Here is an 11,366-nt window from a genome sequence, read left to right as displayed (position 1 = left end):
ATGCATTGCTTCCAAACATATCAATCAGCAGCCACCTTATAAAAAAACAAAGCAAAACTTTCACAAATGTTTCCCTCCCCGGTCGCTTGCAGTGTATTGGAGCTCGCCACAGGCGATCAAGCCGGCTGGCATTCTATGCTTCCAGGTGAAACCTCACCTGTCAAACTCTTCAAAAATTTCACGAACTGTCAAGGCAGACACTAAGGTGATCATGTAGGGCAGGCAGTTGTGCTGTCTGCTGAGGGCGAGCATCTTGGCGTAACGGGGCGCCACCGGAAACGATGCCATGGTGCCCCCCAGGGGGCTGATGGGACAGCTCAGCTTTGCTTCTTGGAGTTTCTTTGGCCTAGAAGAAGAGAACATTTCTCTAGACATGGTTAAGCCATTAAGAGCTGACACTTAAAGTCAGGCTCCTTTTATCATATGTGGTGGACATGTGACAAGGCAAGAAATTATCGGGCTGAGATACATAAAGAAATGGAAAAAAATGTAAAATGCAATTTTAAAAAAGAACCTGAAATATTGTTGTTGGGACTTAAAATGGAAGAAGTTAATGTGCAGAGAAGAACATTGATGTGATATATGATCACAACTGCTAGAATGATTTATGCACAATGTTGGAAACAAGACAGAATCCCGGAAATTGAGGAATGGATAAAGAAATTAATATTTATGGTTGAAATGGACAAAACGACAAGAAAACTTAAGTTCCTTGAAGCAGAAGAATTCTATGCAGACTGGAAAGACTTTAAAAAGTACTTAGAAAAATATTGGGATGTAAAGGACAATTTAATTTGCTTTGACAAATATTGAAAAGTTAATGTTATTAGATGAAAGTTAATTAAGAGAAAATACTAGTAGAAAAGAAATGTTACCGGTAGACTATGATTAGAAGATAAGTGGAAAATAGAAAAGAACTAAGAAATGGGCTGGAGGTTGGAGCACTGTGGGAAGCCAGGAGGGGAGGGGAAAGAGAAGAAAGGATGTATAACCAAAAAATATTGTGTTGTATGTTTGAACTAATAATATATCCTAATAAATTGTTTTTTTTGGGGAAAAAAAGAGCTGACACTTAAAAGTCAGTTTACACCGACAGAGCCATCAAACAGAAGAATCAGCGGTGAGAGGAGATGAATGATTCAGGGATCGTTGAGACGGGTGTGCCATACCTTCCAGACTTGGGGGGCTCCTGCAAGGCCCCCAGAGCGATAAGCAACTCCTCAGCCGCTACAAGCGCGTCCGTTGGTGGGGGTGTCGGGAAAGGGAAGTTGACCACCTACAAACGCAAGGGGGACAGCCACCATTAAGGGGGCGGGGAGGACAGGTAACGTCCGAAACAACAGGGTAAGGAGTGTTCCATTTCAAGTCCAGCCATGGAACAGTGAACAACCTGTATTTAAGCTAACCCCGATGACAGGACTACCACAAAGAACCCCCCAGGTGTAAGACGCCAAGCTTAGATTTCATTAGCAACTCAGACACTGTAGAAGTCAAGTGTTTCTGGTGGGTAGCCGTGTTGGGTCTGCAGCGGAAGAGCCAGGTTCGAGTCCAGCAGCACCCGAAAGACCAACACGATTTCCAGGGTGCAACCTTTCAAGACCCTAGGCTCCCCGAGTATTGAGTCTGGAAATCTGGTTGGTCTTTAAAGCACGACTGGACTCAAATGTTGTTCTTTTTGACCATTTAGAGAGGTCTTCCCGCAGCAGGAAAATTGCTGGCCCAAGTTAGGGGTTGGTTACGTCTGTAAAGACTTAACACAAAGTTGACCTGTTACCCCTTTTTTCAGGGAATGCTGGGAACTGTAGTTCTGGGGAAAGTGGTCAACACTCAGCGCTTTACCAAACTGTAATTCTTAGGAAATTTCCGCAGGAAGCCACAACAGCAAGGAGAACATAAGAAGAGCCCTGCTGGGTCCTGGCTCCACGAATCTATCTAATCCCCCTTTGAAGCGGTTTACTCCTCTGGCCATCACTACATCCTCTGGCAGCCAATCCCACATTTTAATCACTCCCTGAGTAAAGCAGTGTTTCCTTTTGTCCATCCTGAAACCTACTGCCCATCAGCTTCATTGTAAACTCTTGAGTTCTAGTATTTTGGTTCTAGTATTCTTTCTACCCCATGCATAATCTTACAAACTTTTACCATGTCTCCCCTTAGTCATCTCTTTTCTAAACCGAAAAGTCTCAGTCTCTTCGGCCTTTCCTCAGACGGAAGGTGCTCCAATCCCCTAATAATCCTGGTTGCCCTCTTCTCTACTTTCCCCAGCTCTGCAACGTCCTTTCTAAGATACGGTGACCAGAACTGGACACGGTCTTCCAAACGAGGCCGCACCATAGATCTATACGGGGGGCATTACAATATCAGCCGCTTTATTCACAATCCCTTTCCTAATAATCCCTATCCATAGAGTCGGAAGACTGTTGTTTTTCGCTGGGATATTCTAGAATGGACTCTGCCACAGAACAGTCCAAGCGACGAAGACGGGGCGGGGCAGGGCGGCGGCGGGGATCTGCCTCGCACTTCGAGATCTGTGGCTTTTAAAGCCGCTGGGGAGGGCAGTCCCCCCCCCCCGAACAAGGACGGACCACGAGGATGCCTCAGTCCCCACCTTTTCGATATTCAGCGCCTTCATCTGCAAAATCAAATCTTCAACGGGTCGCCTGGTGATCTCCGGAGGAGTGAACTTCTCGAAGTCGCTGAAGACGGCCGAAGAGTACAGCCTGCCAGAGAGAGAGGGGTTTTTTTCCAGGCTCAATGGCTCTCCTCAGCTATGCAGCCAGATGTCGGGATCAGCCGGGACTGGAGAGGTATCGCCCCTATCCTTTAGATGGCACAGCACAGACACCAGCGCCCTTTCCCCAGTCTGAGCGTGGTGCCTCCCGCTTCCTACGGGTCCTTCGTGAGCTGACATGTGGCATAATTCGTCGTTTCCTGCCCTCCCCGTGACCTTTATTCCTGCAAAAACTGGACTCCAGCTTCACTTGCTCCAAGTGTTTCTGCTAGGGTTGCCAACACTGAGTTGGGAAATTCCTGGAGATTTGGGGGGGGGGGGAGCCTGGGGAAAGGGAATTAGAGGAGGGGAGGGAACCTTAGCAAAGTATAATACCATCAGTTCCATCCCCCAAAGCAGCCATTTTCTCCAGAGGAACTGATTTCGGTCGTCTGGAGGTCAGTTTTAATAAGAGGCCCTGACTGGAGGTTGGCAACCCTCGTTTCTGCCCATCACCTAGAGAGCCAGTTTGGTGTCGTGGTTAAGTGCGCGGACTCTAATCTGAGAGAACCGGGTTTGATTCCCCACTCCTCCACTTGCACCTGGCTGGATGACCTTGGGCAAGCCGTAGTTCTGATAAGAGCTGTCCTTGAAAAAGAGCAGTTTCTGTCAGAGCTCTCTCAGCCCCACCTGCCTCCCAGGGTGTCTGTTGTGGGGAGGGGGAGGTAAAGGAGTTTGTAAGCCGCTCTGAGACACCTTTGGGTAATGAAGGGCGGGGTATAAATCCAATCCTTCTTCTTCACCTTCCCAGCATCACTCTTTGGTTTGCCGGCTTCCCTATCTGCCGTCCGTCCCTCCTTCCCTCTTATTTGAGCCTCCTATAGTCAAACCTCAGGTCCTAACCTGCCACAGTCTCGGAGGCACCAGGGTGTGACTTGACACCAAAGGCTGGAAAAGGTCTGTTGGCGTTGAGCACAGAGAGGCTGAAGAGAAAAAGCCTTTAAAATCATGGCCTGAAAAATCTATCCCAGTGCTTCTATTTTGAATAATCCAGCCAGAGTTCTAAAGAACTCCAAAGCTACCACACAGTTCTTGTGTCATTTCGGTTCTCCCTAAGAACAACCGTTAGAACACAGTGGAGCACACAACCAGTGGGACACACAACGTGGAACACACAAAGGATACGCAACTTCTCCCAGAATTCTCTTACTCTGGGGCTCTCCGCCCACAAAATGGCAGCTCACCTGTAACAGTGGCCCGGTTCCGTGCGGCCTGCTCGGCCGGCCCGCTGGTTGGCGGAAGCCTGAGACGTCCAGGTGACTTTGAAAGATGAAACCCCGGTGATTTTGTCGTAGAAACGCTTTTTGACCTTCCCGCAGTCCACCACGTACTTGATGCCGGGGATCGTCAGAGACGTTTCGGCCACGTTGGTGGCCACGACGCACAACCTTGTCCCAGGAGGAGGGGGCCTGAAAACCTGGGACGAAACACGGAGGATTGGAGTCAGCGAAAAACAGAAATTGAGGGGGGGGGGAGGGGACTTAACCCAAACAGAATTGAATTAAGGACCTATAGGTTAAAAAGACCTGAATGTAGATGCTCAGTAATTCTGTTAGTCAAATTAAAAACATTAAATATTAACAGATATACAAAAATATACATGTATTTATTGTGAAGTAGATTTAAAAAAATAGATACTGGCCCTGGCAATATTTATTTATTTATTTGGATTTATACCCCGCCCTCCCCGTGAGCAGGCTCAGGGTGGGTTCCAATAGTATTAAATACAATACAGTTAAAACCACTTATTTGTTTATTTATTTAAAAATCATTAAAACGATGATATAAAATAACACAAATCCTAAGTACCATGTAAACTCTAACGGATATCAGATCTCTTAGCAGTTAAGATGGCATTAAAAAACTGAGGATTAAGAAGAGAAGAAAAATAACACAAATCCTACCATGTAAACTCTAACAGATATCAGATCTCTTAGCAGTTAAGATGGCATTAAAAAATTAAGGATTAAGTAGAGAAGAGGAGATTGGATTTATACCCCGCCCTTCACTAAGCAAAGGTGTCTCAGAGTGGCTTACAATCTCCTTTCCCTCCCCCTCCCCACAACAGACACCCTGTGAGGTAGGTGGGGCTGAGAGAGCTCTTGACAGAAACTGCTCTTTTTCAAGAACAGCTCTTAACAGAACTACGGCTTGCCCAAGGTCATCCAGCCAGGTGCAAGCGGAGGAGTGGGGAATCAAACACGGTTCTCCCAGATTAGAGTCCGCGCACTCAACCACTACACCAAACTGGCTCTCTAAGGATTCAGGCCACTGATGGGGGGGCCAAGTCAAGGGGAGGGGACATCCTCCACCTCAACCAAAAGCTCGGTGGAACTGCAGAACTGTAATAAATTGCAAACAAATGGTAAACAAATCAAAATGTATAACGGCAACCAAAAAGGACCATTATTTTGGCCCACTGGCTTTCCTCAGTGGTCAGACAAATGACATTACCGGATGGCTCCTGACGCTACAACGCAATAGTGATTTCTTATGAACTGACCAAGATGAAATTCTTTCATGATTATTGTCTGTGACCAAAGACAAAGATATCAATCAGAGGCCTCATTCTTGATAGCTTGCTGCTAAGGTCAGGTACACTTTCCTATTGTAATGGCTCAATTGTGTACCTTTATCACTTCGTCAGAAAAATTCGATGCAGCCAGAAGCCAATAGCGATGTATCTTCCAATTCTATTTCACTGCAGCGCCATAGTTTCTAGTGATATTGCTGGGAGGAGGAGGAAAGAGAAGGATTTTTACCTTGGCTTGTTTCTCTGGCGCCAGTAAGGAGTACAGCGGAAGAACGTACAGCGGAAGAGAAGAGTCTGGTTTCTCATCTGTGTGCACATTAAACAAAGACACACACATACACAATGTTATACATTCAAGCAGTATGCTGACTGATCATTTGTTTGTAATTCCCATCAAGATACATGAGAAATATCACCTTCTTCAATCTGAAATTTATCCCAAAACTACCTGGTTCAGGGAGAAATGGTTTCCATTCCTTGAGAATGTCACTGAAAATGATATTCAAGCCTCTGATCCATATATTGGACACTTACACCTATAAATGTAACACACCTGGATAGGTTTGCTCTGCAATAGCTCTAAAAAGTACAATAATTGGCTGTGTAATGCATACTGGCACTGTTAGATAATTCTGACTGTTCATAATTGAGCATACATACTGACCACTTTGTTACTTGGTTTTATTATAACAAATTTAGAGTCCAGCAGCACCTTTAAGACCAACAAAGGTTTATTCAAGGTACGAGCTTTGTGTGCATGGACACTTCTTCAAATACAATGGAATGGGAGGTAAGGTTTGCACTTATAGACAGGCTAAACAGCAAAGTAACATGTAACATGATGAAGATGTTTTAAGATATACGAAAACAGAATTAAATAACAAGCTAAGCTAAGGTTATATTAAACAACAAACTAAGATTGGTTTTATCTCTCCTTATAATAATAATTCCATTTTCGAGTGGCAAAGTTCTATGCGTGCCAAAATCAGTTGGCTGCCTGAACTGCCACTTACAAGGCACTGGCTGCGTTGGCTGCCTGGGTTGCAGAGTCCCGCCCACAGAAACGGCTGCCACCGACTCCGCCACCGACTCAGTGTGCTCGGAGCTGACGGAAGGGATGGACAGGACTCTCCATGGGGCTGGCTGGGGCAGCGTTGGGGGTGGGGAGGGGGATCCTTGCTTCAGTCCTCTCCCACGCCCCCCTCCATCCGTCATGCACCCCATACATGGGCGAGGACCCAATGCACAGCGGCCGGTTCCCCCCTCACGCCACTGCTGCCCCGGCCACTTACCTCTCCTCCCTGGCTCCAGCCACTCAAACTGGCTTCGCCAGGCCCTCTTTCTAGAGCTCGTTGCATTTCTTTCTGCAATGGGCCTTATTACTACTTATATTATATTCATTAAGATCAGATATTATGATACAATGTTTGTAACTGTTTCCCAGTTGTGTCGTAAAACTTATAAAATGTTAATTAAAAAAAAAAGAATACATGAGAAATCCCTGCCCCAAAGAGCCAGCAAATTAAAGTTCAACAGTGGGGAAAAAAATGAAAGGAGGGGAGAAGCCAAATAATAAGGGATGCACATCTATGGTGCAATATTAACATCAGAAAAACACAAGCAACAGCGATCTTCAGGGAAGAGGTTCTGGATTTGGGGCGGGGCTGTGTCTCAGTGGGAGAGCCTCTGCATGGCATGCAGAAGGTCCCAGGTTCAATCCCCGACATCTCCAGTTAAACGGACCAGGCAGTAAGTGACGAGAAAGATCGCAGCCTGAGACCCTGGAGAGCTGCTGCCAGTCTGAGTAGACGATACTGACCCTGATGGATTGAGGATCTGATTCAATATAACGCAGCTTCATATAACTTGGGGCTATCAACCCCAAGCAGCATCAAGCAGCAACCGTCTTCTATTCAACAAGAACATCAGAAACTTGCTTGCTCACCTGCGGTGAGAAAGGATTTCCACCAGGCAACCCGATGGGAAATTCTGCAAACTGGGACAGCTGGTATAGTCATTCCCAACACTGTTCCCAGGGACACCATGGAATCTGCTGATATGTCTCCTGGTGGCCCCTGACTTCTTCCCTGAAACAAAGCGGCTATCTTGAATTTGCTCCAGCTCACCAGAGCAGGAAGTGTTTCGGAGGACCCTCAGAAGCACCACCTTTGGGTCTGCAGAGCGGACCTGTTCAGAAACATCAACCTCCACTGTAAGAAGGCTTGGAACCTCCCAACATCTTGTTGAAGTTTCCACTGTTTTGTGATTGGACTGGGCCCCACGGCTGCCATTTTGCTGGGGAACCTCTGTTCTCGAAATTTCAAAGTTCCTGCAGGTTCAATAAAGTTGGGGCACCCCTGGCTTAGTGTGTCTGAGTAAGGCTGGGAAAACCTGGGTTCAGATCTCCAGTCGGCCACGAAGTTCATTGTGAAGATAAAATGGAGGACAACAATGTACCAAGCCCTCTATGGGAAAGGCAAGAAAACAGCATACAAAGTTTGGTTTCAGACAGTGAGTATCATATCCTTCCAAAAGGCAAACCACCTTCTAAGCCGTTGTCTCCCAAGTCAAGATCCAGATCTGAGCCCGCAAGGTCCGCATCTTCGTCATCCTCGTCGCCAGCCTCTCTGTCCTCGTCTCCTTCGTCAACCGGCATAACAGAGTAGTTATCCAGATCAATGTTAGGTAGTGTCTAGAAAAAGGGGTAAAATAGGAAGGCTTGAGAAGGGCTTTCTAAAATTTAAATTCCAGAGGAATCTACTTTGGTGCCATTTGATGTTCTTTTAACTTTAACGTAACTGTTTTATTCTGGGCTTCATAATGTATTTTTTGTTGTCAACTGCCCTGAGCCCTCTGAACTCAGGGAAGGGCAGTATATAAACGGAAACAGCAACAGCGGCTCATTGCTAATATGATATGTTCTAGAACAAGCCTGAAAATAGTCATGTGCCTGGTCGCCTAGGGAGGGCAAAGAATCGTCTCCAGGCGATCAGACAGTGAAGCGTCACACAAATTGGTTTCTCCCCCCACCTTCTTTAGGGAAGGAACATGTGAGGCAGGTGGACTCAGAATAGTCTCTATGATACCAAAAGGCCATCTTGGGCTGTTTGATAACAGGGAAATGATGCAGACCACATATAGATTAATGAGGAACTTGCATGCAGCTTAAGAATGGTACCTTGCATGTAAAAGAACATTTCTAGCCGTCATGAGAAAGTTAACATGTTAAAAGTAGCAGAAACAAAAAAGGAAGCTGAAAAGAAAGTCAAACTAGTTGTAGATTTTCTGGGCTGTGTGGCCGTGGTCTTGGCATTGTAGGACCTGACGTTTCGCCAGCAGCTGTGACTGGCATCCTCAGAGGTATAACACAGAAAGAAGGAGTATTCTCTGTGTCAGGGTCCTCGACACAGAGAGTACTCCATCTTTCTGCGTTATACCTCTGAGGATGCCTGTCACAGCTGCTGGCGAAATGTCAGGCCCTACAATGCCAAGACCACGGCCATACAGCCCAGAAAATCTACAACTAATGAACTCCAGCCATGAAAGCCTTCAAGAACAGAAAGTCAAATTCTTTGTGTCTTCAACACGGCGGCATGGCAAACTGTTTCCAGTGTAGTTCTGTAAGGAGGAAGACTTTGTTGTATGGGAAAAACAGCTGCCTTCTACCAGAGATTTTGGCTGTCACACGTACCACTTTTTTGCTGCGTTTGGCTTTCTTAAATTTCTTCATTTCTTCCACTGAATCCTCCTTCTCTTCGCCACCTGGAAAGAAGCACCTCCGTCAACACAACAAACCCTTAACGAATAAAAAGCACATGGTGGTTTCTGCCGTGCCAAAGCCGCAGCACATGCTGTGGCGGGAGGCCAAGCCAGAGCCTTGTGGCAAGATGTTCAAAGACACAGAAGAAGTTTGAAAGGAGAGCAACAGCTGGGCACGACCAACTTCGGACCTGCCCTGAGATGCCACGGCCACAAAGTGGAACCTCCAAATCTGTGCTCAGCTGAAGTGAGCTCCCCAAAGCCTGGAGCCGGGAAGTCATAATATTCCTCCAGTTTCAGCCATCCAGCACTCTGCTAATTTCCCGACCCGGAAAGGTTATAAAACCTTCTGGGTCACGTTTGGGCAACGGAGGCTGCCATACTTGCTCATGTGACTGTGTTAAATCGACATCGTGAAAGGTATGAAGGGAGAAAGGGGGGAAACTGCTTGACAGGGAAGAGGGGTGACTAGCAGAGCGAAATGTTCTCCCCCCCCCACCTCCAAAATTAACTGAACCAAGTCACTTGCAAAGGTGTGGGGGGCCCTGATTTCTAAGGAGCTTTGCATGACCGCATTTAGCGTATTCAGTAGAGATTTCATCTCCTCCTTTACCAGTCTTTCACACAGAAATTCCAATCTCACTTTCAAGAGCCAGTGTGGTGTAGTGGTTAAACTGTCTGACTAGTATCTGGGCGACCCAGGTTCGAATCCCCACTCTGCCATGGAGGCTTGCTGGGTGGCCTTGGGCCAGTCACACACTCTCACAGCCTGACCTACCTCCCAGGGTTGTTGTTGTGAGGATAAAATGGAGGAGAGGAGACGAATGTAAAGCCACTTTGGGTCCCCACTGGGGGGAAGGGTGGGATACAGAATAAAGTAAATAAAGAACATTGGGGGTGGGGGGGGGTACCTCGAGGCGCATTCCTGTGGAAAGGAAAAGACTTCCTCAGCCTCCTGCAGAGCGAATGCACTTCGGCCTGGCCAGTGAGGAACACCAAAATGCCTCCTGCAAGAAAAGGAAGTGTCTTCGATCAGAGCGCATGTAGACAGAGCGAAGGGAAGCGGCCCAAAGAACCACTGTCTATTTCTCAAAATACACTTGTGGGCACAGTTCCCCTCCAGCAAAAAAAAAATATTCCCACCACTGTGGACCTTCATGACTGCTCAGCCAGGACATCCTGCCCTCAAGGGAGGGGCCGTGGCTCAGTGGGCAGAGCATCTGCTTGGCATGCAGAAGGTCCTGGGTTCAATCCCCAGCCTCTCCAGTTAAAAAGATCTGGCAGGAGGTGATGAGAAAGACCTCAGCCTGAGACCTTGGTGAGCGGCTGCCAGTCTAAGTATACAATGCTAACTGTGATGGACCAAGGGGCTGATTCACTATAAGGCAGCTTCCAGTGTGCAGCCGTAAGTACACATGGAGGTCTGAGGTGCACATATAAAGCTTTGGCACCTCTTTCCTGGACTGCAATTCTCATGTTCTTCTCTCCTTTTGAATCAAGGGAGTCACAACGATTAATCCAAGATGGGATCAACTTGGCTCAACAGCCACCCCCCAAAATAACACACACCATTCTCTTTGAATTGCAGGGAATGCTTTGCAGAAAAGCATTCCAACGCACAGACTTCAAACTCACCCAGCATCCCTGTCCATCATTTATCCCTGCAGCCTCCATCCAGAGGAAAGGTGCCTACCGTCACCTCTGGAACCAGCCGCGGGGGGCGGGGGGGCAGGGCACCATCCTACCATCTGACGGGTCTCATCCCAGTTCTTCTGCAAAGGGTGGAGACCAGTGCTCCCTCTAAGCTGAGTTAGTGTGAGCTAGCTCACAGTTCTTTAGCCATCGGCTCACACGTTTTTGTCTTCGTTTAGGGAGGATGGCTCCAGAAGAAGAAGAGAATGGATTTATACCCCGCCCTTCACTACCCAAAGGTGTCTCAGAGCGGCTTACAAACGCCTTTATTTTATTTTATTTATTTATTTATTTATTTACATTTATAACCCGCCCTCCCCGCGAACGGGCTCAGGGCGGCGTACAGATGGGGCCAATGCCCAATACATAAAACATTAAAACTGCATTTTAAAAACATTCAGTGCAACATAAGTGCTCTCCACAACAACTAACAAGGGAACAGATGACGTCACCAGGTTGGTATCCTTAGTGGCCACAGCTCCACGCAGTACCACCATTTTTGCACTCACGGCGAGTTGGTAATAAGGGCTAGGACAGATGGTAACAGTCGTGGCGGCTCCTACTCAAACGCCTGGCGGAAGAGCTCCGTCTTGCAGGCCCTGCGGAACTGTG

The 11,366-nt window shown here is 47.1% G+C and overlaps 1 protein-coding gene across 1 annotated transcript in view; it reads right to left on the bottom strand.

Moving 5' to 3' along the window:
• Positions 1-11,366, bottom strand: part of DHX37 (DEAH-box helicase 37) — a 57,293-nt gene that overhangs the window by 16,199 nt on the left and 29,728 nt on the right. Inside the window, exons 11-18 of the mRNA XM_015420854.1 lie at positions 9,974-10,069; positions 8,983-9,065; positions 7,848-7,995; positions 5,533-5,609; positions 3,955-4,187; positions 2,609-2,720; positions 1,170-1,276; positions 158-346 (exon numbers count right to left, since the gene is read on the bottom strand). Of these exons, the coding sequence (XP_015276340.1) occupies positions 158-346; positions 1,170-1,276; positions 2,609-2,720; positions 3,955-4,187; positions 5,533-5,609; positions 7,848-7,995; positions 8,983-9,065; positions 9,974-10,069 (1,045 nt within the window). The remainder of the gene's footprint in view (positions 1-157; positions 347-1,169; positions 1,277-2,608; positions 2,721-3,954; positions 4,188-5,532; positions 5,610-7,847; positions 7,996-8,982; positions 9,066-9,973; positions 10,070-11,366) is intronic.

The sequence above is a fragment of the Gekko japonicus genome, unplaced genomic scaffold (genome assembly GCF_001447785.1).
Source record: "Gekko japonicus isolate JY-2015 unplaced genomic scaffold, Gekko_japonicus_V1.1 scaffold2186, whole genome shotgun sequence".
Classification (NCBI taxonomy): domain Eukaryota; kingdom Metazoa; phylum Chordata; class Lepidosauria; order Squamata; family Gekkonidae; genus Gekko; species Gekko japonicus.
The sequence above is the reverse complement of the archived record's forward strand: the minus strand, read 5'-3'. Positions and strand labels throughout refer to the sequence as shown.